The sequence below is a fragment of the Taudactylus pleione genome, unplaced genomic scaffold (genome assembly GCF_031769625.1).
Source record: "Taudactylus pleione unplaced genomic scaffold, aTauple2 ptg000738l, whole genome shotgun sequence".
Lineage (NCBI taxonomy): Eukaryota > Metazoa > Chordata > Amphibia > Anura > Myobatrachidae > Taudactylus > Taudactylus pleione.
The window spans coordinates 1,969,764-1,997,349 of NW_028285140.1; the positions used below are offsets into that span (position 1 = coordinate 1,969,764).

Genomic DNA, 27,586 nt, shown 5'->3' on the forward strand with positions numbered 1-27,586 from the left:
TTGGGGGTGAGGGAGTAGGACGCACAGTGTTGGGGGGCCCGGGGTGTATTGGGGTGAGGGAGGAGGACGCATGGTGTTGGGGGGCCCGGGGTGTATTCGGGGGTGAGGGAGGAGGACGCACGGTGTTGGGGGGCCCGGGGGTGTATTGGGGGTGAGGGAGGAGGATGGAGGGTGTTGGGGGGGCAGGGTGTTTTGGGGGTGAGGGAGGAGGACGCACAGTGTTGGGGGGGCCCGGGGTGTATTGGGGGTGAGGGAGGAGGACGCACAGTGTTGGGGGGCCCGGGGGTGTATTGGGGCGAGGGAGGAGGACGCACGGTGTTGGGGGGCCCGGGGTGTATTGGGGGTGAGGGAGGAGGACGCACGGTGTTGGGGGGCCCGGGGTGTATTGGGGGTGAGGGAGGAGGACGCACGGTGTTGGGGGGCCCGGGGTGTATTGGGGATGAGGGAGGAGGATGCACGCTGTTGGGGGGCCCGGGGGTGTATTGGGGGTGAGGGAGGAGGATGGAGGGTGTTGGGGGGGGCAGGGTGTTTTGGGGGTGAGGGAGGAGGACGCACGGTGTTGGGGGGCCCGGGGTGTATTGGGGGTGAGGGAGGAGGACGCACAGTGTTGGGGGGCCCGGGGGTGTATTGGGGCGAGGGAGGAGGACGCACGGTGTTGGGGGGCCCGGGGTGTATTGGGGGTGAGGGAGGAGGACGCACGGTGTTGGGGGGCCCGGGGTGTATTGGGGGTGAGGGAGGAGGACGCACGGTGTTGGGGGGCCCGGGGTGTATTGGGGATGAGGGAGGAGGATGGAGGGTGTTGGGGGGGGCAGGGTGTTTTGGGGGTGAGGGAGGAGGACGCACGGTGTTGGGGGGCCCGGGGTGTATTGGGGGTGAGGGAGGAGGACGCACAGTGTTGGGGGGCCCGGGGGTGTATTGGGGCGAGGGAGGAGGACGCACGGTGTTGGGGGGCCCGGGGTGTATTGGGGGTGAGGGAGGACGCACGGTGTTGGGGGGCCCGGGGTGTATTGGGGGTGAGGGAGGAGGACGCACGGTGTTGGGGGGCCCGGGGGTGTATTGGGGGTGAGGGAGGAGGACGCACGGTGTTGGGGGGCCCGGGGTGTATTGGGGGTGAGGGAGGAGGACGCACAGTGTTGGGGGGCCCGGGGGTGTATTGGGGCGAGGGAGGAGGACGCACGGTGTTGGGGGGCCCGGGGTGTATTGGGGGTGAGGGAGGACGCACAGTGTTGGGGGGCCCGGGGTGTATTGGGGGTGAGGGAGGAGGACGCACAGTGTTGGGGGGCCCGGGGGTGTATTGGGGCGAGGGAGGAGGACGCACGGTGTTGGGGGGCCCGGGGTGTATTGGGGGTGAGGAGGACGCACGGTGTTGGGGGGCCCGGGGTGTATTGGGGGTGAGGGAGGACGCACGGTGTTGGGGGGCCCGGGGGTGTATTGGGGGTGAGGGAGGAGGACGCACGGTGTTGGGGGGCCCGGGGGTGTATTGGGGCGAGGGAGGAGGACGCACGGTGTTGGGGGGCCTGGGGTGTATTGGGGGTGAGGGAGGAGGACGCACGGTGTTGGGGGGCCCGGGGTGTATTGGGGGTGAGGGAGGAGGACGCACGGTGTTGGGGGGCCCGGGGGTGTATTGGGGATGAGGGAGGAGGATGGAGGGTGTTGGGGGGGGCAGGGTGTTTTGGGGGTGAGGGAGGAGGACGCACGGTGTTGGGGGGCCCGGGGGTGTATTGGGGATGAGGGAGGAGGACGCACAGTGTTGGGGGGCCCGGGGGTGTATTGGGGCGAGGGAGGAGGACGCACGGTGTTGGGGGGCCCGGGGTGTATTGGGGGTGAGGGAGGAGGACGCACGGTGTTGGGGGGCCCGGGGTGTATTGGGGGTGAGGGAGGAGGACGCACGGTGTTGGGGGGCCCGGGGTGTATTGGGGATGAGGGAGGAGGATGCACGCTGTTGGGGGGCCCGGGGGTGTATTGGGGGTGAGGGAGGAGGATGGAGGGTGTTGGGGGGGGCAGGGTGTTTTGGGGGTGAGGGAGGACGCACGGTGTTGGGGGGCCCGGGGTGTATTGGGGGTGAGGGAGGAGGACGCACAGTGTTGGGGGGCCCGGGGGTGTATTGGGGCGAGGGAGGAGGACGCACGGTGTTGGGGGGCCCGGGGTGTATTGGGGGTGAGGGAGGAGGACGCACGGTGTTGGGGGGCCCGGGGTGTATTGGGGGTGAGGGAGGAGGACGCACGGTGTTGGGGGGCCCGGGGTGTATTGGGGATGAGGGAGGAGGATGGAGGGTGTTGGGGGGGGCAGGGTGTTTTGGGGGTGAGGGAGGAGGACGCACGGTGTTGTGGGGCCCGGGGTGTATTGGGGGTGAGGGAGGAGGACGCACAGTGTTGGGGGGCCCGGGGGTGTATTGGGGCGAGGGAGGAGGACGCACGGTGTTGGGGGGCCCGGGGTGTATTGGGGGTGAGGGAGGACGCACGGTGTTGGGGGGCCCGGGGTGTATTGGGGGTGAGGGAGGAGGACGCACGGTGTTGGGGGGCCCGGGGGTGTATTGGGGGTGAGGGAGGAGGACGCACGGTGTTGGGGGGCCCGGGGTGTATTGGGGGTGAGGGAGGAGGACGCACAGTGTTGGGGGGCCCGGGGGTGTATTGGGGCGAGGGAGGAGGACGCACGGTGTTGGGGGGCCCGGGGTGTATTGGGGGTGAGGGAGGACGCACAGTGTTGGGGGGCCCGGGGTGTATTGGGGGTGAGGGAGGAGGACGCACAGTGTTGGGGGGCCCGGGGGTGTATTGGGGCGAGGGAGGAGGACGCACGGTGTTGGGGGGCCCGGGGTGTATTGGGGGTGAGGGAGGACGCAGTGTTGGGGGGCCCGGGGTGTATTGGGGGTGAGGGAGGACGCACGGTGTTGGGGGGCCCGGGGGTGTATTGGGGGTGAGGGAGGAGGACGCACGGTGTTGGGGGGCCCGGGGGTGTATTGGGGCGAGGGAGGAGGACGCACGGTGTTGGGGGGCCTGGGGTGTATTGGGGGTGAGGGAGGAGGACGCACGGTGTTGGGGGGCCCGGGGTGTATTGGGGGTGAGGGAGGAGGACGCACGGTGTTGGGGGGCCCGGGGTGTATTGGGGATGAGGGAGGAGGATGCACGCTGTTGGGGGGCCCGGGGGTGTATTGGGGGTGAGGGAGGAGGATGGAGGGTGTTGGGGGGGGCAGGGTGTTTTGGGGGTGAGGGAGGAGGACGCACGGTGTTGGGGGGCCCGGGGGTGTATTGGGGATGAGGGAGGAGGACGCACAGTGTTGGGGGGCCCGGGGGTGTATTGGGGCGAGGGAGGAGGACGCACGGTGTTGGGGGGCCCGGGGTGTATTGGGGGTGAGGGAGGAGGACGCACGGTGTTGGGGGGCCCGGGGTGTATTGGGGGTGAGGGAGGAGGACGCACGGTGTTGGGGGGCCCGGGGTGTATTGGGGATGAGGGAGGAGGATGCACGCTGTTGGGGGGCCCGGGGGTGTATTGGGGGTGAGGGAGGAGGATGGAGGGTGTTGGGGGGGGCAGGGTGTTTTGGGGGTGAGGGAGGAGGACGCACGGTGTTGGGGGGCCCGGGGTGTATTGGGGGTGAGGGAGGAGGACGCACAGTGTTGGGGGGCCCGGGGGTGTATTGGGGCGAGGGAGGAGGACGCACGGTGTTGGGGGGCCCGGGGTGTATTGGGGGTGAGGGAGGAGGACGCACGGTGTTGGGGGGCCCGGGGTGTATTGGGGGTGAGGGAGGAGGACGCACGGTGTTGGGGGGCCCGGGGTGTATTGGGGATGAGGGAGGAGGATGGAGGGTGTTGGGGGGGGCAGGGTGTTTTGGGGGTGAGGGAGGAGGACGCACGGTGTTGGGGGGCCCGGGGTGTATTGGGGGTGAGGGAGGAGGACGCACAGTGTTGGGGGGCCCGGGGGTGTATTGGGGCGAGGGAGGAGGACGCACGGTGTTGGGGGGCCCGGGGTGTATTGGGGGTGAGGGAGGACGCACGGTGTTGGGGGGCCCGGGGTGTATTGGGGGTGAGGGAGGAGGACGCACGGTGTTGGGGGGCCCGGGGGTGTATTGGGGGTGAGGGAGGAGGACGCACGGTGTTGGGGGGCCCGGGGTGTATTGGGGGTGAGGGAGGAGGACGCACAGTGTTGGGGGGCCCGGGGGTGTATTGGGGCGAGGGAGGAGGACGCACGGTGTTGGGGGGCCCGGGGTGTATTGGGGGTGAGGGAGGACGCACAGTGTTGGGGGGCCCGGGGTGTATTGGGGGTGAGGGAGGAGGACGCACAGTGTTGGGGGGCCCGGGGGTGTATTGGGGCGAGGGAGGAGGACGCACGGTGTTGGGGGGCCCGGGGTGTATTGGGGGTGAGGGAGGACGCACAGTGTTGGGGGGCCCGGGGTGTATTGGGGGTGAGGGAGGAGGACGCACAGTGTTGGGGGGCCCGGGGGTGTATTGGGGCGAGGGAGGAGGACGCACGGTGTTGGGGGGCCCGGGGTGTATTGGGGGTGAGGGAGGACGCACGGTGTTGGGGGGCCCGGGGTGTATTGGGGGTGAGGGAGGACGCACGGTGTTGGGGGGCCCGGTGGTGTATTGGGGGTGAGGGAGGAGGACGCACGGTGTTGGGGGGCCCGGGGGTGTATTGGGGCGAGGGAGGAGGACGCACGGTGTTGGGGGGCCTGGGGTGTATTGGGGGTGAGGGAGGAGGACGCACGGTGTTGGGGGGCCCGGGGTGTATTGGGGGTGAGGGAGGAGGACGCACGGTGTTGGGGGGCCCGGGGTGTATTGGGGATGAGGGAGGAGGAGGCCCCGGGCCGGCATCAGCACATCTGGAAGGCGGCAGCAGCAGGACTGTGTGCGGCGGGGGAGGAGGCGGAGGAGGGAGCGGGCGGGGGGCTGAGCTGCTGCTGCTGCTGTCTCTCCCCCTCTCTCCCTCTGCAGAAGCGGCTGCTGCCAGCACACAGCTCTCGGCATCAGGAGCAGCATCTCCCCGGCATGTCTCCCCCCGGCACCGCCGCTCCAGACTGGGGGGCTGGGAGCCCACACCACTGACCGACCGTCCGTCCTAGCGGTGCCCGGGCCAGGATGCAGAGAGGCAGCAGCAGCGGTACCGGCTCTCCGAGGGGCTGTCATACAATGCTGGGGATCAGGTAATAGCCCAACGCAGCGAGGAGACTACAGAGACCCCCATCACTGGAGACCCCAATATTACAACAGAGAGACCCCCATCACTGGAGACCCCAATATCACTACAGAGAGACCCCCATCACTGGAGACCCCAATATCACTACAGAGAGACCCCCATCACTGGAGACCCCAATATCACTACAGAGAGACCCCCATCACTGGAGACCCCAATATCACTACAGAGAGACCCCCATCACTGGAGACCCCAATATCACTACAGAGAGACCCCCATCACAGGAGACCTCAATTTTACTTCAGAGACCCCCATCACAGGAGACCTCAATTTTACTTCAGAGACCCCTGTCACTGGAGACCACAATATTACTACAAAGAGAGACCCCCTATCACTGGATACCCCAATATTACTACAGAGAGAGTCCCTTCATCCCTGGAGACACCAGTATTACTACAGAGAAAGACCCCCTCTCACTGGAGACCACAATATTACTACAGAGAGAATCCGTCCCATCACTAGAGACCCCAATATTACTACAGGTAGAGAGAGAGACCCCCCCATCACTGGAGTCCCTCACTACTGCCTTAATTACTGGAGAGACAGACACTAATACAACTATAGAGAGACAACCCCCCCTTCACTAGAGAGACAGTCACCAACACTACTATAGAGAGAGATCCCCATTCACTGGAGAGACAGACCCCAATATTGCTATAGAGAAAGGCCACCCCCTCCCAACCACTGGAGACCCCCTCTGCCTTCATCACTGGAGAGACAGACCCCCATATTACGAGAGAGACCACCTCATCACTGGACACAGACTACCCCCCCTCCCCGCGCCACTGGTGACAGGCCCCAATATTACTAGAGAGATTGTCCCATAACTTGACCCAGAACCCCCCTAATCTGGACCAAGACCCCCCTCACTGGACTCCAAAGCCACCTACCACTGGAAACAGACCCCTATATTACTAGTGACAGCACTCCATCAATAGAGCTAGACCCCCCCCCTCCCTCCATTTCATTACTGGACAACCCCCATCCCGCTTCTGGACATAGACCCCTCTGTCACTGGACACAAACCCAGAAGATACTAGAGAGAGCACCCCATCACTGCAGATAGAGACCCCCCCCCATCCCCTCATCACTGGACACAGATCTCCCCAACCCTGACAATGGAGACAGCAGCCCCCCATTACTAGAGACAATCCCCCCCTCCTCATAACTGAACAGAGTCTAGTTACTGGGCAAAGTCCCCTCCTAACTTGGGACCTCACCACTTAATTGGGCCTCATCTCCCCTGGACTGTAACAAGCACCCCCTCCCAGATTTGGGAGAGACCTGGATCCCTGGACACAGTCTTCTCTGGAGGATTAACCTGGAACCTTTTTCTGTTCTTAAATGGTCAATGAAAGGCAGAGGATGTATATGTCGGAAGCAGAGCATCCAGGTGAGGGGTCCTAGCAGTAGCCTTCATCCTGTCTGTAGGTGATCCCAGGCTCCTGGGTGGCTGTCATTGTGTGATGCGATCCACAGGTCCTCAGGACAGCTGTCATTGGAATCTATGGCTTCTACAGATGGATATCATTATTGAATGTGATCCTTGGGTCTTAGTGGTTGCTGTCACATTAATTGTGATTCAAGAGTCCTTGGGGTATCTGTCATGGCGATTGGAATCCACAGGTCCTAGAGGTCCATCTGTCACTGTGAGGTGATAGGTAAACGTGTGTTCTATATTATGCAGAACAGTGTGTGTGTGTCAGGGGGTTCTTGTGGTGCAGTCCCCCCACTCCCCAGCAGTATTTAGTAAAGGTCCTCTGGTGAGGAGGCCTGGTAGTGATGTGCTTGGGAGTATACTATTGATCAGGCCTGGTCACCAGGAAAAGGTTTGCTGAGGTAGCCTGTAATGTATCACAGCCAATGTACATTCTCAGTTACAGTGTATCTATCCCAGGTCATGCACAGTATGGTATGTCTATAGGTGCCTTATCAGTTACAGTGTATCTATCCCAGGTAATGCAGTATACAGTATGTCTATAGGTGCCTTATCAGTTACAGTGTATCTATCCCAGGTAATGCAGTATGTCTATAGGTGCCTTATCAGTTACAGTGTGTCTATCCCAGGTAATGCAGTATACAGTATATCTATAGGTGCATTCTCAGTTACAGTGTATCTATCCCAGGTAATACAGTATACAGTATGTCTATAGGTGCACTCTCAGTTACAGTGTATCTATCACAGGTAATGCAGTATACAGTATGTCTATAGGTGCATTCTCAGTTACAGTGTATCTATCCCAGGTAATGCAGTATACAGTATGTCTATAGGTGCATTCTCAGTTACAGTATATCTATCCCAGGTAATGCAGTATACAGTATGTCTATAGGTGCCTTATCAGTTACAGTGTGTCTATCCCAGGTAATACATTATACAGTATGTCTATAGGTGCAGTTACAGTGTATCTATCCCAGGTAATGCAGTATACAGTATATATATAGGTGCATTATCAGTTACAGTGTGTTTATCCCAGGTAATACAGTATACAGTATATCTATAGGTGCATTATCAGTTACAGTGTGTTTATCCCAGGTAATACAGTATACAGTATATCTATAGGTGCATTATCAGTTACAGTGTGTTTATCCCAGGTAATACAGTATACAGTATGTCTATAGGTGCCTTATCAGTTACAGTGTATCCCAGGTAATGCAGTATACAGTATGTCCATAGGTGCATTCTCAGTTACAGTGTATCTATCCCAGGTAATGCAGTATACAGTATGTCTATAGGTGCCTTATCAGTTACAGTGTGTCTATCCCAGGTAATGCAGTATACAGTATGTCTATAGGTGCCTTATCAGTTACAGTGTATCTATCCCAGGTAATGCAGAGTATAGTATGTCTATAGATGCCTTATCAGTTACAGTGTATCTATCCCAGGTAATGCAGTATACAGTATGTCTATAGGTGCCTTATCAGTTACAGTGTGTCTATCCCAGGTAATGCAGTATACAGTATATCTATAGGTGTATTATCAGTTACAGTGTGTCTATCCCAGGTAATACAGTATACAGTATGTCTATAGGTGCCTTATCAGTTACAGTGTATCTATCCCAGGTAATGCAGTATACAGTATGTCTATAGGTGCATTCTCAGTTACAGTGTATCTATCCCAGGTAATGCAGTATACAGTATGTCTATAGGTGCCTTATCAGTTACAGTGTGTCTATCCCAGGTAATGCAGTATACAGTATGTCTATAGGTGCATTCTCAGTTACAGTGTATCTATCCCAGGTAATGCAGTATACAGTATGTCTATAGGTGCATTCTCAGTTACAGTGTATCTATCACAGGTAATGCAGTATACAGTATGTCTATAGGTGCATTATCAGTTACAGTGTATCTATCCCAGGTAATGCAGTATACAGTATGTCTATAGGTGCCTTATCAGTTACAGTGTGTCTATCCCAGGTAATGCAGTATACAGTATGTCTATAGGTGCATTCTCAGTTACAGTGTGTCTATCCCAGGTAATACAGTATACAGTATGTCTATAGGTGCCTTATCAGTTACAGTGTGTCTATCCCAGGTAATGCAGTATACAGTATGTCTATAGGTGCATTATCAGTTACAGTGTATCTATCCCAGGTAATGCAGTATACAGTATGTCTATAGGTGCATTCTCAGTTACAGTGTATCTATCCCAGGTAATGCAGTATACAGTATGTCTATAGGTGCATTCTCAGTTACAGTGTATCTATCACAGGTAATGCAGTATACAGTATGTCTATAGGTGCATTATCAGTTACAGTGTATCTATCCCAGGTAATGCAGTATACAGTATGTCTATAGGTGCCTTATCAGTTACAGTGTGTCTATCCCAGGTAATGCAGTATACAGTATGTCTATAGGTGCATTCTCAGTTACAGTGTGTCTATCCCAGGTAATACAGTATACAGTATGTCTATAGGTGCCTTATCAGTTACAGTGTGTCTATCCCAGGTAATGCAGTATACAGTATGTCTATAGGTGCATTATCAGTTACAGTGTATCTATCCCAGGTAATGCAGTATACAGTATGTCTATAGGTGCACTCTCAGTTACAGTGTATCTATCCCAGGCAATGCAGTATACAGTATGTCTATGGGTGCATTCTCAGTTACAGTGTATCTATCCCAGGTAATGCAGAGTATAGTATGTCTATAGGTGCATTCTCAGTTACAGTGTATCTATTCCAGGTAATGCAGTATACAGTATGTCTATAGGTGCATTCTCAGTTACAGTGTATCTATCCCAGGTAATGCAGTATACAGTATGTCTATAGGTGCATTCTCAGTTACAGTGTATCTATCCCAGGTAATACAGTATACAGTATGTCTATAGGTGCCTTATCAGTTACAGTGTGTCTATCCCAGGTAATGCAGTATACAGTATGTCTATAGGTGCCTTATCAGTTACAGTGTGTCTATCCCAGGTAATGCAGTATACAGTATGTCTATAAGTGCATTCTCAGTTACAGTGTATCTATCACATGTAATGCAGTATACAGTATGTCTATAGGTGCCTTATCAGTTACAGTGTGTCTATCCCAGGTAATGCAGTATACAGTATGTCTATAGGTGCCTTATCAGTTACAGTGTGTCTATCCCAGGTAATGCAGTATACAGTATGTATATAGGTGCCTTGTCAGTTACAGTGTATCTATCTCAGGTAATACAGTATACAGTAAATCTATAGGTGCATTATCAGTTACAGTGTATCTATCCCAGGTAATGCAGTATACAGTATGTCTATAGGTGCATTCTCAGTTACAGTGTATCTATCCCAGACATTGCAGTATACAGTATGTCTATAGGTGCATTCTCAGTTACAGTGTATCTATCCCAGGTAATACAGTATGTCTATAGGTGCACTCTCAGTTACAGTGTATCTATTCCAGGTAATGCAGTATACAGTATGTCTATAGGTGCCTTATCAGTTACAGTGTATCTATCCCAGGCAATGCAGTATACAGTATGTCTATAGGTGCATTCTCAGTTACAGTGTATCTATCCCAGGTAATACAGTATACAGTATGTCTATAGGTGCACTCTCAGTTACAGTGTATCTATTCCAGGTAATGCAGTATACAGTATGTCTATAGGTGCCTTATCAGTTACAGTGTATCTATCCCAGGTAATGCAGTATACAGTATGTCTATAGGTGCATTCTCAGTTACAGTGTATCTATCCCAGGTAATACAGTATACAGTATGTCTATAGGTGCATTATCAGTTACAGTGTATCTATCCCAGGTAATGCAGTATACAGTATGTCTATAGGTGCATTCTCAGTTACAGTGTATCTGTCCCAGGTAATGCAGTATACAGTATGTCTATAGGTGCATTCTCAGTTACAGTGTATCTACCCCACTCAATGCAGTATACAGTATGTCTATAGGTGCATTCTCAGTTACAGTGTATCTATCCCAGGTAATGCAGAGTATAGTATGTCTATAGGTGCATTCTCAGTTACAGTGTATCTATTCCAGGTAATGCAGTATACAGTATGTCTATAGGTGCATTCTCAGTTACAGTGTATCCATCCCAGGTAATGCAGAGTATACAGTATATCTATAGGTGCATTCTCAGTTACAGTGTATCTATCACAGGTAATGCAGTATACAGTATGTCTATAGGTGCATTCTCAGTTACAGTGTATCTATCCCAGGCAATGCAGTATACAGTATGTCTATAGGTGCATTATCAGTTACAGTGTATCTATCCCAGGTAATACAGTATGTCTATAGGTGCATTCTCAGTTACAGTGTATCTATCCCAGGTAATGCAGTGTACAGTATGTCTATAGGTGCCTTATCATTTACAGTGTATCTATCCCAGGTAATGCAGTATACAGTATGTCTATAGGTGCCTTATCAGTTACAGTGTATCTATCCCAGGTAATGCAGTATGTCTATAGGTGCCTTATCAGTTACAGTGTATCTATCCCAGGTAACGTAGTATACAGTATGTCTATAGGTGCATTCTCAGTTACAGTGTATCTATCACAGGTAATGCAGTATACAGTATGTCTATAGGTGTATTCTCAGTTACAGTGTATCTATCCCAGGTAATGCAGAGTATACAGTATATCTATAGGTGCATTCTCAGTTACAATGTATCGATCCCAGGTAATGCAGTATACAGTATGTCTATAGGTGCCTTGTCAGTTACAGTGTATCTATCCCAGGTAATGCAGTATACAGTATGTCTATAGGTGCATTCTCAGTTACAGTGTATCTATCCCAGGTAATGCAGTATACAGTATGTCTATAGGTGCCTTATCAGTTACAGTGTATCTATCCCAGGTAATACATTATACAGTATGTCTATAGGTGCAGTTACAGTGTATCTCAGGTAATACAGTATACAGTAAATCTTTAGGTGCATTTTCAGTTACAGTGTTTCTATCCCAGGTAATGCAGTATACAGTATGTCTATAGGTGCATTCTCAGTTACAGTGTATCTATCACAGGTAATACAGTATACAGTATGTCTATAGGTGTATTCTCAGTTACAGTGTATCTATCCCAGGTAATGCAGAGTATACAGTATATCTATAGGTGCACTCTCAGTTACAATGTATCGATCCCAGGTAATGCAGTATACAGTATGTCTATAGGTGCCTTGTCAGTTACAGTGTATCTATCCCAGGTAATGCAGTATACAGTATGTCTATAGGTGCATTCTCAGTTACAGTGTATCTATCCCAGGCAATGCAGTATACAGTATGTCTATAGGTGCATTATCAGTTACAGTGTATCTATCCCAGGTAATACAGTATACAGTATGTCTATAGGTGCATTCTCAGTTACAGTGTATCCCAGGTAATGCAGAGTATAGTATGTCTATAGGTGCACTCTCAGTTACAGTGTATCTATTCCAGGTAATGCAGTATACAGTATGTCTATAGGTGCCTTATCAGTTACAGTGTATCTATCCCAGGTAATGCAGTATGTCTATAGGTGCCTTATCAGTTACAGTGTATCTATCCCAGGTAATGTAGTATACAGTATGTTTATCGGTGCATTCTCAGTTACAGTGTATCTATCACAGGTAATGCAGTATACAGTATGTCTATAGGTGTATTCTCAGTTACAGTGTATCTATCCCAGGTAATGCAGAGTATACAGTATATCTATAGGTGCATTCTCAGTTACAATGTATCGATCCCAGGTAATGCAGTATACAGTATGTCTATAGGTGCCTTGTCAGTTACAGTGTATCTATCCCAGGTAATGCAGTATACAGTATGTCTATAGGTGCATTCTCAGTTACAGTGTATCTATCCCAGGTAATGCAGTATACAGTATGTCTATAGGTGCATTATCAGTTACAGTGTATCCCAGGTTATGCAGTATACAGTATGTCTATAGGTGCATTTTCAGTTACAGTGTATCTATCACAGGTAATGCAGTATACAGTATGTCTATAGGTATATTCTCAGTTACAGTGTATATATCACAGGTAATGCAGAGTATACAGTATATCTATAGGTGTATTCTCAGTTACAGTGTATCTATCCCAGGTAATGCAGTATACAGTATGTCTATAGGTGCATTCTCAGTTACAGTGTATCTATCCCAGGTAATGCAGTATACAGTATGTCTATAGGTGCATTCTCAGTTACAGTGTATCCATCCCAGGTAATGCAGTATACAGTATGTCTATAGGTGCACTCTCAGTTACAGTGTATCTATCCCAGGTAATGTAGTATACAGTATGTCTATAGGTGTATTCTCAGTTACAGTGTATCTATCCCAGGTAATGCAGTATACAGTATGTCTATAGGTGCATTATCAGTTACAGTGTATACCAGGTAATGCAGTATACAGTATGTATATAGGTGCATAATCAGTTACAGTGTATCCCAGGTAATACAGTATACTGTATATCTATAGGTGCATTCTCAGTTACAGTGTATCTATCCAAGGTAATGCAGTATACAGTATGTCTATAGGTGCATAATCAGTTACAGTGTATCCCAGATAATACAGTATACAGTATATCTATAGGTGCATTCTCAGTTACAGTGTATCTGTCCCAGGTAATGCAGTATACAGTATGTCTATAGGTGCATTCTCAGTGACGTGTATATCCCAGGCAATACAGTGTGTCTATAGGTGCATTCTCAGTTACAGTGTATCTATTCCAGGTAATGCACTATACAGTATTTCTATAGGTGCATTCTCAGTTACAGTGTTTCTGTCCCAGGGAATACAGTATACAGTATGTAGATAGGTGCATTCTCAGTTACAGTGTATCTATCCCAGGTAATGCAGTATACAGTATGTCTATAGGTGCATTATCAGTTACAGTGTATCCCAGGTAATACAGTATATCTATAGGTGCATTCTCAGTTACAATATGTCTACCCCAGGTAATACAGTATACAGTATATCTATAGGTGCATTCTCAGTTACAGTGTATCTATCCCTGGTGATACAGTATACAGTATGTCTATAGGTGCATTATCAGTTACAGTGTATCTATCCCAGGTGATACAGTATACAGTATGTCTATAGGTGCCTTAGTTACAGTGTATTCCAGGTAATACAGTAAACAGTATGTATATAGGTGCATTCTCAGTTACAGTGTATCTATCCCAGGTAATGCAGTATGTCTATAGGTACATTCTCAGTTACAATGTATCCCAGGCTATACAGTATGTATATAGGTGCCTTAGTTACAGTGTATTCCAGGTAATAAAGTATACAGTATATATATAGGTGCATTCTCAGTTACAGTGTATCTATCCCAGGTAATACAGTATACAATATGTCTATAGGTGCATTATCAGTTACAGTGTATTCCAGGTAATACAGTATACAGTATTTCTATAGGTGCATTCTCAGTTACAGTGTATCTATCCCAGGTAATTCAGTTTACAGTATGTATATAGGTGCATTCTCAGTTACCGTGTATCTGTCCCAGGTAATACACTATACAGTATGTATATAGGTGCATTCTTAGTTACAGTGTATCTATGCAGGTAATACAGTATACAGTATGTCTATAGGTGCATTCTCAGTTACAGTGTATCTATCTCAGGTAATGCAATATACAGTTTGTCTATAGGTGCATTGTGATTTACAGTGTATCTATCCCAGGTAATGCAGTATACAGTATGACTATAGGTGCATTCTCAGTTACAGCATTTATTTCCCAGGTAATACAGTATACAGTATGTCTATAGGTGCATTCTGCGTACAGTGTATCCATACCAGTAATGCAGTATATGTCTATAGGTGCATTGTGATTTACAGTGTATCTATCTCAGGTAATGCAATATACAGTTTGTCTATAGGTGCATTCTAATTTACAGTGTATATATCCCAGGTAATGTAGTATATGTCTATAGTATATGCTCATTCTGATTTACAGTCTATATATACCAGGTAATGCAGTGTATGTCTATAGGTGCATTATAATTTACAGTGTTTCTGTCCCATGTAATGCAGGATATGACTATAGGTGCATTCTGATTTACAGTGTTATCTATCCCAGGTAATGCAGTATATGTCTATAGGTGATTACTGACACAGTGTATATATCGCAGGTAATGCATTGTATGTCTATAGGTCCATTCTGATTTACAGTGTATATTTCCCAGGTAATATAGTATACAGTATGTCTATAGGTGCATTCTCAGTTACAGTGTATCTATGCCAGGTAATACTGTATGTCTATAGGTGCATTCTCAGTTACAGTGTATCTTTCCCAGGTTATGCAGTATACTGTATGTCTATAGGTGCATTCTCAGTTACAGTGTATCCATCCCAGGTAATGCAGTATACAATATGTCTATAGGTGCATTCTCATTTACAGTGTATCTATTCCAGATAATTCAGTTGACAATGTGTCTATAGGTGCATTCTCAGTTACAGTGTATCCCAGGTAATGCAGTATACACTATGTCTATAGGTGCATTCTCAGTTACAGTGTATCTGTCCCAGGTAATGCAGTATACAGTATGTCTATAGGTGCATTCTCAGTTACAGTGTATCTATCCCAGGTAATGCAGTATACAGTATGTCTATAGGTGCATTCTCAGTTACAGTGTATCTATCCCAGGTAATGCAGTATACAGTATGTCCATAGGTGCACTCTCAGTTACAGTGTATCTATCCCAGGTAATGCAGTATACAGTATGTCTATAGGTGCATTCTCAGTTACAGTGTATCTATCACAGGTAATGCAGTATACAGTATGTCTATAGGTGCATTATCAGTTACAGTGTATCTATCCCAGGTAATGCAGAGTATACAGTATGTCTATAGGTGCATTCTCAGTTACAGTGTATCTATCCCAGGTAATGCAGAGTATACAGTATGTCTATAGGTGCATTCTCAGTTACAGTGTATCTATCCCAGGTAATGCAGTATACAGTATGTCTATTGGTGCATTATCAGTTACAGTGTATCTATCCCAGGTAATGCAGTATACATTATGTCTATAGGTGCATTATCAGTTACAGTGTATCCCAGGTAATGCAGTATACACTATGTCTATAGGTGCATTCTCAGTTACAGTGTATCTGTCCCAGGTAATGCAGTATACAGTATGTCTATAGGTGCATTCTCAGTTACAGTGTATCTATCCCAGGTAATGCAGTATACAGTATGTCTATAGGTGCATTCTCAGTTACAGTGTATCTATCCCAGGTAATGCAGTATACAGTATGTCTATAGGTGCATTCTCAGTTACAGTGTATCTATCCCAGGTAATGCAGTATACAGTATGTCTATAGGTGCATTCTCAGTTACAGTGTATCTATCCCAGGTAATGCAGAGTATACAGTATGTCTATAGGTGCATTCTCAGTTACAGTGTATCTATCCCAGGTAATGCAGTATACATTATGTCTATAGGTGCATTATCAGTTACAGTGTATCCCAGGTAATACTGTATACAGTATGTCTATAGGTGCATTATCAGTTACAGTGTATCTATCCCAGGTAATGCAGAGTATAGTATGTCTATAGGTGCATTCTCAGTTAGTGTATCTATCCCAGGTAATGCAGTATACATTATGTCTATAGGTGCATTATCAGTTACAGTGTATCCCAGGTAATACAGTATACAGTATGTCTATAGGTGCTTTCTGCGTACAGTGTATCCATACCAGTAATGCAGTATATGTCTATAGGTGCATTGTGATTTACAGTGTATATATCTCAGGTAATGCAATATACAGTTTGTCTATAGGTGCATTCTGATTTACAGTGTATATATCCCAGGTGATGCAGTATATGTCTCTAGGTGCATTCTGATTTACAGTGTATATATCCCACCCAGGTAATGCAGTATATGTCTATAGGTGCAGTCTGATTTACAGTGTATATTTTTCATGTAATACGGTATATGTCTAGAGAGCTTATGTAATAGGTTGGGAGCAGCTGTTGCGGGATCTCCTGTGTCCCCTCAGGCTGTATGTATCACATATAGAGTAATATATGTCCATATGTGTATCCTCAGGCTGTATGTATCACATATAGAGTAATATATGTCCATATGTGTATCCTCAGGCTGTATGTATGACAGAGTAATATATGTCCATATGTGTGTCCTCAGGCTGTATGTATCACAGATAAAATAGTATTTATATGTGTGTCCTCAGGCTGTATGTATCACAGATACAATAGTATTTATATGTGTGTCCTCAGGCTGTATGTATCACAGATACAATAGTATTTATATGTGTGTCCTCAGGCTGTATGTATCACAGATACAATAGTATTTATATGTGTGTCCTCAGGCTGTATGTATCACAGATACAATAGTATTTATATGTGTGTCCTCAGGCTGTATGTATCACAGATACAATAGTATTTATATGTGTGTCCTCAGGCTGTATGTATCACAGATACAATAGTATTCATATATGTGTCCTCAGGCTGTATGTATCACATATAGAGTAATATATGTCCATATGTGTGTCCTCAGGATGTATCATGTATACAATAGTATTTATATGTGCGTCTGACAGAGTAATATATGTCTATATTTGTCCTCAGGCTGTACAGTATGTAGCACATATTGGGGCTCATGTAATAGGTTGCGAGGTGCAGCCGCTGCGGGAACTCCTGCGAGTCTTCTCGTAATTTTAAAAGCAAAACCAATCTGGAAATTTCAGATTGAATGTAATAGTATTCAAATGTGAAACAAAATCAAGTGCTTGCTCTGCACCCCCATCCCAAATAATAATATACCGGCCATAGTATACGAGGTTCACGCCAAAAGGTCCATTCCATATAAATTCTTCTTCACATCCACCCATGTATAAATTGGCGAAACTTGGCGCAAACTAAGGGCCTGATTCAGAGCCGCTCGCTCTGAATCAGGGCCGGGCTTTTGTTTTTTAGAACGGCCTCCTGGCCGCTCGTATAGCTGTGGGAGAACACCCACAGCTATTGCGAGCGGCCATGATCATGGTCGCGATGGTCAAGACCATCGGGCTTCCGACGAGACCCTTGTGGTAGGGTCTCGTGGCTGCAAGCCCCAGGGAGATTTCGGCTCTAACAGAGCCGGAATCTCTCCACTGACATCACTCGTGATGTCAGTGGGGCCGCACCCAAACAGCAGGTGTTCTCATGGGAACGCCTCCGTTTGGGCAGCCACCCCCCGGCCCACCCACCAAAGGGGGCGAGCTGTCACTCAACATCGACAGCACGTCCCCTTTGGTGCGAGACCCGGAGTGACGGATTGCCCGTCGCAAGCCGGGTCTCGCGCATGCACATGACGGAGCTGGCTCCGCCGTGCGCATGCGCTGTGCACCACCATCAACCCGGTTGCGAGCGCTCAGCGCTTGCGACCGGGTCTGAATCAGGCCCTAAGTGCCCATGGCCTTGCCCACCACCTGTATTTAAAATAAGTGATTGAATCCAAAGTTAATTTCCGCAGGTCCTTCAATTGTCAGATAACTAGAAGTCATCTCCACCCCCAAATCATGGGGTATATGGGTATATAATGCTCGCACATCTAAAGATGAGAAGGCATAGTTTGGCTTCCAATCTAGATTGTTAATTACATTGAAAAGATGCATGGTATCGCAGATATATGATAGTCAAGTTGACCACATACAAAGTAATCTATAAACTGTGAAAGATTAGAGGTGTGAGCCCCAAAACCAAAAATAATAGGTCTCCCGGGAGGCACTGTGAGTGATTTGTGGTAAAAGATAGGAATAACAGGATACTGTATGTTTCACATATAGGGGTATATTTACTAAGATGTGAGTTCTATTTAAGAACTAGAAACCAAACTGCCCATAGCAACCAATCAGATTCTCCTTCTCACTTATCTAGCACCTTCTAGAAGATAATACCTGGAATCTGATTGTTGCTATGGGCAACATTACTTCTTAAATAGAACTCCCATCTTAGTAAATTTACCCCATAGAGTAGTATATAGCTGTGTCCTCAAGCTGTATATATCACATATAGCGTAGTATATGTCTATATGTGTCTTCAGGCTGTATGTATCACATATAGAGTAGTATATGTCTATATGTGTCCTCAGACTGTATGTATCACATATAGAGTAGTATATGTCTATATATGTGTCCTCAGACTGTATGTATCACATATATAGTAGTATATGTCTATATATGTGTCCTCAGACTGTATGTATCACATATATAGTAGTATATGTCTATATATGTGTCCTCAGGTTGTATATATCACATATATAGTAGTATATGTCTATATATGTGTCCTCAGACTGTATGTATAACATATAAAGTAGTATATGTCTATATATGTGTCCTCAGACTGTATGTATCACATATAGAGTAGTATATGTCTATATATGTGTCCTCAGGCTGTATGTATCACATATAGAGTAGTATATGTCTATATATGTGTCCTCAGGTTGTATATATCACATATAGCGTAGTATATGTCTATATATGTGTCCTCAGGCTGTATGTATCACATATAGAGTAGTATATGTCTATATATGTGTCCTCAGACTGTATGTATCACATATAGCGTAGTATATGTCTATATATGTGTCCTCAGGTTGTATGTATCACATATAGCGTAGTATATGTCTACATATGTGTCCTCAGGCTGTATGTATCACATATAGAGCAGTATATATCTACATGTGTGTCCTCAGACTGTATGTATCACATATAGCGTAGTATATGTCTATATATGTGTCCTCAGGTTGTATGTATCACATATAGCGTAGTATATGTCTACATATGTGTCCTCAGGCTCTATGTATCACATATACAGTAGTATATGTCTATATGTGTCCTCAGGCTATATATATCACATATAGAGCAGTATATATCTACATGTGTGTGTGATGCTAGCTACATATTATCTGCCCCAGAGAATGGTGTAATACCTATCTATACGTTACTACATACATTATGTGTGACTGATGCACCTTTCCGGGGGCCCAGCTGGCCCCCCCCCCAATGCCCCTGCATTACCCTGGGAGCACATGCAGCACTCTCTCTCTCTCTCTCCAGGAGGGCTGCAGGCAGTGCCTGGCTCTCAGAGAGCGGCATTACAGGGGTTATCGTGCAGCACTCTCTCTCTCTCTCTCCGGGAGGGCTGCAGGCAGTGCCTGGCTCTCAGAGAGCGGCATTACAGGGGTTATCGTGCAGCACTCTCTCTCTCTCTCTCCGGGAGGGCTGCAGGCAGTGCCTGGCTCTCAGAGAGCGGCATTACAGGGGTTATCGTGCAGCACTCTCTCTCTCTCTCTCCGGGAGGGCTGCAGGCAGTGCCTGGCTCTCAGAGAGCGGCATTACAGGGGTTATCGTGCAGCACTCTCTCTCTCTCTCTCCGGGAGGGCTGCAGGCAGTGCCTGGCTCTCAGAGAGCGACATTACAGGGGTTATCGTGCAGCACTCTCTCTCTCTCTCTCTCTCCGGGAGGGCTGCAGTCAGTGCCTGGCTCTCAGAGAGCGGCATTACAGGGGTTATCGTGCAGCACTCGCTCTCTCTCTCCGGGAGGGCTGCAGGCAGTGCCTGGCTCTCAGAGAGCGGCATTACAGGGGTTATCGTGCAGCACTCTCTCTCTCTCTCTCTCTCTCTCTCTCTCTCTCTCTCCGGGAGGGCTGCAGGCAGTGCCTGGCTCTCAGAGAGCGGCATTACAGGGGTTATCGTGCAGCATATGGAGAGAATGATAATACTCAGCATATTAAATAGATTGCTGTCCTCATCCTGTTATTGCAATGACATAAACCCCAGTGCCACCGCCAGCACAGAGGATGACAGGGGGAGGGGGTCGCTGTAACCCCCACCTTCCCATCATGTGCAGTGTATGGGGGGGGGGAGGAATGGGAGGAGAGGGGGGGAACCTGCTGCAGTCACGGATAACATTATCCAGATACACCTGGGTGATTTCCAGATTTGGATATACACATTGGCCCCTCTGCTACACACAGAGGCAGATGAGAGCCCGGGCGCTTAACCCTTTCCTGGCTGGGATCATCCTGATTTCAGCGCTTAACCCTTTCAGTGCCTGCTCCCGTGTAATAGTGTTGCAGGATATCTGCGTTCATTATAAAAACAAAAGAAACACAAAAATGATCCCGAAGATAAAAATCGCCACGGGTCCACAATGACACGTCCGACACAACTTCATCTTTTGTTGGCGATTTTGTTGCCGATTTTGTTGCCGATTTTGTCAGACTTCCTTTGCGTCATACTTTGACCTATGACCTAGTACAGACCTAGGCAGCTGTTACCGTACCACCTATAGGGGCTACACATGATGCCAGTGAGGGGCAGGGGCGCGAAGGGGTGGAAACTGTGTACGAGTCCTCACCGGGGGTCGCTGAACTCGTGTCACACTACCGAGAGCAGAACCAATGTATTTATGATCATAAAGTCACGGTATCCATCAGGAAGACTCGCTACTTTGCTGGCCCACGTTTTTTCCGCCTTTCCAAAGTGAGGCGCACTTTTGCGCCAAATGGATTTATTACAGAAAACATCATGGAGTGCGGTGCGTACATTGTAGCGCAGCCTTCCACGCGGCACTCGCCAGTTTCTGCACTGTCTGGTTATATATAGACTCCATTTAATATCTTGCAGTGGAAAATATCTATATTTGTAGCCATCGTTTATAAACCGCAGAGTATTATGAGGATGTAGCAGCCTCCTCTGCGCGGTCACATAGATCTCTCTCATTTTCTTCCTCTGTTCTGCGTTTAGCAGCAAGAACAGAATCAGGAGACGCAGGTGCTGAGTGAGTACGGCGCCAGTTTACGCCGAGTCTCTTGCGCGCGGTTTAGTATTTGGCACCTTCTGTACTGCCGTGACAGCACGCACCGATGACTTGTAGTAAACCCGGTGCGTATGCTGCATCAGTGTACGGCGCGGACGTACGCCATGTTTACGTGCACTTCCCCCCCCTCCGTAATTTACGCCCATTTTGCTACCGGCTCCGCATCATCCCGAAATTGTGTAACTAAAATACCCCTTTCTCCGCGTAAACGGGAGTCTAATAAAACCTCACAAAATAAAATAAAACTCCTCGCAAATCATTGTGAGCGTTTTTCTGTAGAAACCACCAAGTAGAGGCGCGACAGAGGAGGACGGTCGTATTTTCCGGTGCCCTTGGTCGTTGCGCCAGATGAAGCCACGTATCTCTTTAAATTTCTTTTTTTGGATTTATACTTTATAAAAAAAAAAACTATTCCTTTGTAATTTTCAAAAGTCTCGTGTTTTGCTCAAAGTAACCCGGCCCCAGGGAGAGTATCTCATCACGCCTGTCCTGAAGGGGGTCATTTATCATGTGACATTTTTCCGGTAATAAAAAGAGAGCCTCGGGTTCGCCAGTCAGCTGTTCAGTAAGACACATGGAGCGGCCCGTTCCCAGCTGGAAACCTGGGGGTTAAACCGATGCACCCCATTTATCAGGAATACATGACGTATCAAAGGGGTTTTGGTTTATTTATGTTTTTCGGTGATTTATTGACTACGTTTCTTATACTGTAGATGCCATAGAAGAGAGAGTGCCTCTGCAGTAAGGACGTTTCACATGGAGAGCTAGAAATACACAGTACACTAGGATAGAGATGGCTTTATCATTTCTATATACAAGTATTAAGTACACTTTCCATGTAATATAGTGAACATAGGGCCTGATTCAGTGCCTCTCGTAAGCGGTCACACTTTCGCTCTGAGCGATGTTCGCACAACTGTGCATGCGTCTGGGTCGTAATGCGCATGCGCAAAACAGTCATTGCGGTCGGAAATCGTTCGCTCGTAAAACAGCGAGGGGCTGCTAATTTGACTGACAGATTGTACCGTATGTGGGTGGTAACAGGGGAAGGTGCTTGAAAACGGGGAGTGGAGATCCGAACGCAGGCGTGCTTAACGGTAAAAAGGGCGTTTAATGGGAGTGCATAATTAGTAAAGCAGCGTCATCGACCACGTCACTCGGTTGTCTTTTAGCCTGAACTGCTCGCAGTGATAGGGTGAAGAAAAACCTACCACAAGCACTGCGAGCAGTTCAGACGCCTTTCGATGTTCCCGATTAATCTAATAAATACCGGAGATGACGTATGATGCGAACGGCAAAGGGGCGTCTTTACAAAATAGCGAGTGCATGTTTCGTTCGCTCGCTCAGACATAGAGGCGTCAACACACCGCAAAGAGCGAGCGCTTAATTTAAATATTCGGCCCCTTTTTTAGAACGACCGTCCGCAAATAGCGTCCGGCTCTGAATCAGGCCCTTAGTGAAAAAGCAACCACACCCAAAGTGTAATAGGATTTAAATATACAAATTCGTATTTAAAATATGGGGTAGAGCAGGGGTCTTCAACCTTGGCCCTCCAGCTGCTGTGGAACTACACATCCCAGCATGCGCTGCCATAGTTTTAGCATGCTGTTATATCAAAAAAGTGTCAGTGCATGCTGGTATGTGTAGTTCTACAGCAGCTGGAGAGCCAAGGTTGAAGACCCCTGGGGTAGAGGATGAATTCTAATTCCTTGAATTTTCTAAAGGTAGCAAAAACTCGGTCCTCAGGACCCCAAACAGTGCATGTTTTCCAGGTCTCCTCACAGAATCACAATTGACATAATTAGCTCCACCTGTGGATCTTTTAAAATGTCTCATTGAGTAATGACTACACCTGTGCACCTGCTGGGTGACCGAGTTTGAGAACCACTTATTTAGAAGTTGCTCCCTGCACTCTGCCAAATTATTGCAAACCACTAATTTGGATGCTACATCTATCAGCATCCCTAAGTGACTGTACACATGGCACATACATGGTTTAGTTGTCAGATGCAGTTATTGCCTGACCACATATAACCTCTGTCTCCCTAGATGTAGTTACATAGCAAACTGTACAAAGGGTTCAATCCAATTAAATGCGAAGGGTGCGAGTTGCCATTGCAATGGCGTTAAAACGCCCGCAACGGACCGGCACCTTGCATCCTGTACGGCCCGCTACGAGCCCGAATTCGCTTCATTTTGCTCGGAGCCCTATGGGGCTGCGAGCACTTTTAAGTGAATCCGGGTTGCCGTAAAGTGCGGCCATTGCCGCGTTGATTCGCACCTGCAAGATCATTGAGGCTAATTGGATATCCAATTGGAATAAATAGGGTTTTCCGTTGTAACAGAATTAGGATTCTTGTTTTGGGATATCCTGCTGCCGACATACCACCTGGGACACAATGTTGGCGCTCGCTGTTCTTATTAGCGGTTTAATTCCACTGTAAAGACTCTCAGATGCGCACGGACAGGTGGGGTAATCAGCGTCTCAGTCATCGTTACAGATTCCGGTGATTAATTAGGGATATTCAACAAACATGACATGTTGGGAGGCCTGAGACGGGGAGATGAGAAACAGTATATTAGGACAGGTGTGGACGCCACGCGCACATCCAGCGTCCAGATGTTTTCTGCGATGCATGAAAAGAGTCGCGTCCTGGTCATTTGTCACAAGTGCTTCATATTAGAGAGAAGGCGGAAGGTCAGGTCACGCGCGTGTCCGTCCCCTGAACGCCATCTCTCCCGCATTGACCTGGTTCTAATAGATTCTGGAAAATAAATATTTTTAAAAGGGTAAAAGCATGGCCACGAAAATTCCCCTATCCCCCCAGACAGGCCTGGTGGTGGAACGCTAAGCTTACCCTTTGCGATCCAGGCCAGTATTGCCACGTTAGCAGTCCCGGCGAAATTTAATTGATAAATTGCAGCGATAGGTGTTTTTTTTTTTAGTTATAGTCTTATCCTGGGCTGAAATGGCTGATAACATAGAACAATAGCTTGCGCTCAACTACAGATTAAAGAATAGAAACTTTTCTCTATATGTTTGGGAATGTTAACGTATGGGACAACTCTACGGATAGAATAAGTTGTAGCGTCACCTCTTAGGTCCACGCGATGGGGTGTGTCGCTATTTGATGCACAAAGGTGCCACGTTAAGTTATGAATGGGACTGTCCAAAATGGCAGGCAGCACATCCCACCCCTGCGTGTGCTTCTGGACCCCCCCTTCCCCCGAGGCACTTGCATTGCCATGGTGACAGACAGCCGCCGTCCTAAGAGAAACTTTTCATCAAAACAAAAAATGTCAGGGTATCTATTTTTTTTATCAATCAAGTTTGGAAAGAAGAAATTAGTCCTGACCACAAACTGAGCCTGCAGCCCAAACACCGCTGCCCCCCATTAGTATAGTCACATGACACAAGGACCGTGACCTCATCACGTTGGAGTCAGCTCCCCCCAAAATCAGCTTTTCAGTGCCGTGCACACCTGGCACTAGTGCAGCATATAGTTGTGATATAGTGATGACAAAAGTAGACATCCGAGGAACGGCGGGACAGTCCTTGCAATGCGTCCAGCTTACAACGTAAAAGAATTCAATTGATTTCGCGGCCCGCATCTCCCGTCTAAAGTGACAGGAGATCGCGGGCCGCTATTCAATTGTGCCAACGTTTCACGCTGATCGCGCCCAAAGTGGTCGGGTTTAGCCGCGTAAAATGGCTAACCCCGACCAAAGTGCTGGGCGCGATCGCGCAAAGTGCCGTTTGGGCGCCCAAACAGGACACTTTTCGCCGATTTCAGCCCGCACCCCTCTGGGGCTGCGAGCTGAAATTGAGTGCTAGCAGCTGATCGCACCCGACAGGAGCAACAATAGAATAGCTCCGTCGGGTGCGAAGGGGGGAATAATCAATTGAATTCCGCCCTAAGACCAATAACATCTATATGATGCCAAAACAGTAGACACTACAATAAAAGCTTGTGACGCTAATTTATTTATTTGTTTTATTTGGGGAGAAAATACTCTGTAGATATTTCTTCATGTATGAGAGCTACAGATTATTATTATTATCCTTTATTTATATGGCGCCACAAGTGTTCCGCAGCGCCTTACATAGTACATAGAGCTAATAGGTGAACAAGAGACGAGTAACTTACAGTACATTACAGTGCAGGACAAGGACACGATGTATATCATACTTGCCGATATTCAGCTCCCTCCTTCCGGGAGGGAGCTGAATGCAAGCATAGAGGGGGAGGCGTGGCCGGCTATGACGACGTTTTGGGGGCGGGACCAGGGCGTGAGCGCACGAACGCGCCATCGTGGCCCCGCCCCCTCTTCACAATGCCAAAAATAAAGGCATTGTGAAGCGGGGGGCGGAGCCACGATGACGCGATTCAACGCGAATCGCGTCATCGGGCATCCCCGCTGCGGGGGTTTCAAGTAGTTGTGCGGGGGGCAGCCGGGAGGGTTGCCTGCCTTTCTGGGGGGTCGGGAGCGGCACCCGATATTCGGGAGGCTCCCGACCAAATCGGGAGGGTAGGCAAGCCTGATGTATATACATTGCTGCAATAGCAATTATTACACTCACTATAAATAGCCGGGAGTTGGCAGAGATGGGTTAGGTGCCCTAATGGGGAGTAAAGAGCCGAAGAAAATGTAAAGAGAAGCACATGAGGGAAGAGGGCCCTGCTCGTTAGAGCTTACATTCTAAAGGCTGTCAAATGAGTCATATGCAAAATATCTGTTTTGTCCATTAATTGCGCAGAGACCTCGTTAGCAGAGAGAAGCAGACGCTGGCTCACGGTTCCGAGGAGAGAAGTTACATTTTGGGATGATGATGATGATGATGTTGATGATGAAAGTCTTGTGATCTGACTGCCTAAATGTACTGTAGCTTACAAAACACTCAATGAAGAGCACAGGAGACAGCTCAGTAGCGAGATCAGGAGACAGCTCAGTGAGGCGCACAGGAGACACGTCAGTAAGGAGCACAGGAGACAGCTCAGTGGCGAGATCAGGAGACAGTAAACTGAGATCAAGAGACAGCTCAATGAGGAAATCAGGAGACAGCTCAGTGAGGAGATCAAGAGACAGCTCAGTGGTGAGATCAGTAGACAGCTTAGTGGCGAGATCAGGAGACAGATCAGTGAGGAAATCAGGAGACAGCTCAGTGAGGAGATCAAGAGACAGCTCAGTGATGAGCTCAGAAGACAGGTCAGTGGTGAGATCAGGAGACAGCTCAGTGGCGAGATCAGGAGACAGCTCAGTGTTGAGATCAGGAGACAGCTCAATGAGGGGATCAGGAGACAGCTGAGTGGCGAGACCAGGAGACAGCTCAGTGGTGAGATCAGTAGACAGCTCAATGAGGAGATCAGGAGACAGCTCAGTGGTGAGATCAGGAGACAGCTCAGTGGCGAGATCAGAAGACAGGTCAGTGGCGAGATCAGGAGACAGCTCAGTGGCGAGATCAGGAGACAGCTCAATGAGGGGATCAGGAGACAGCTCAGTGGCGAGACCAGGAGACAGCTCAGTGGTGAGATCAGTAGACAGCTCAATGAGGAGATCAGGAGACAGCTCAGTGGTGAGATCAGGAGACAGCTCAGTGGCGAGATCAGGAGACAGCTCAGTGGGGAGATCAGGAGACAGCTCAGTGGGGAGATCAGGAGACAGCTCAGTGAAAAGATCAGGAGACAACTCAGTGGCGAGATCAGGAGAAAGTTCAGTGTTGAGATCAGGAGACAGCTCAGTGAAGACATGCGGAGACATCTCAGTGAGAAGATCAGGAGAAAACTCAGTGGCGAGATAAGGAGAAGTGTTGAGATCAGGAGACAGCTGAGTGGTGAGATCAGGAGACAGCTCAGTGAGGAGCCCAGGAGACAGCTCAGTGAGGAGCCCATGAAACAGCTCAGTAAAGAGCTGAGGAGACAGCTCAGTGGGGAACACAGGAGACAGCTCAGTGGTGAGATCAGGAGACAGCTTAGTGAGGAGCCCAGGGAACAGCTTAGTGAGGAGCTCAGGAGACAGCTCAGTGAGGCACAGAGGAGACAGTTCAGTGAGATCAGGAGACAGCTCAGTGAGGCGATTAGGAGACAGCTCAGTGAGATTAGGAGACAGCTTAGTGAGGAACACGAGACAGCTCAGTGAGGAGCTTAGCAGACTTCTCAGTGAGGAGCTCAAGAG

The 27,586-nt window shown here is 48.5% G+C and overlaps 1 protein-coding gene across 3 annotated transcripts in view; it reads left to right on the forward strand.

The window, feature by feature from the left end:
• Positions 1-27,586, forward strand: part of LOC148477190 (voltage-dependent L-type calcium channel subunit alpha-1C-like) — a 477,994-nt gene that overhangs the window by 93,717 nt on the left and 356,691 nt on the right. Inside the window, exon 1 of one of the 3 annotated variants that reach the window (XM_088457087.1) lies at positions 4,944-6,577. The exons of 1 other annotated variant lie outside the window; for it this stretch is intronic. In XM_088457087.1, coding sequence (XP_088313213.1) covers positions 6,529-6,577 — 49 coding nt within the window. In that variant the 5' untranslated portion in view covers positions 4,944-6,528. Of the gene's footprint in view, positions 1-4,943; positions 6,578-6,781; positions 6,846-27,586 lie in introns of those variants that run through there. One more of the 3 variants, XM_088457089.1, reaches the window with a different exon arrangement.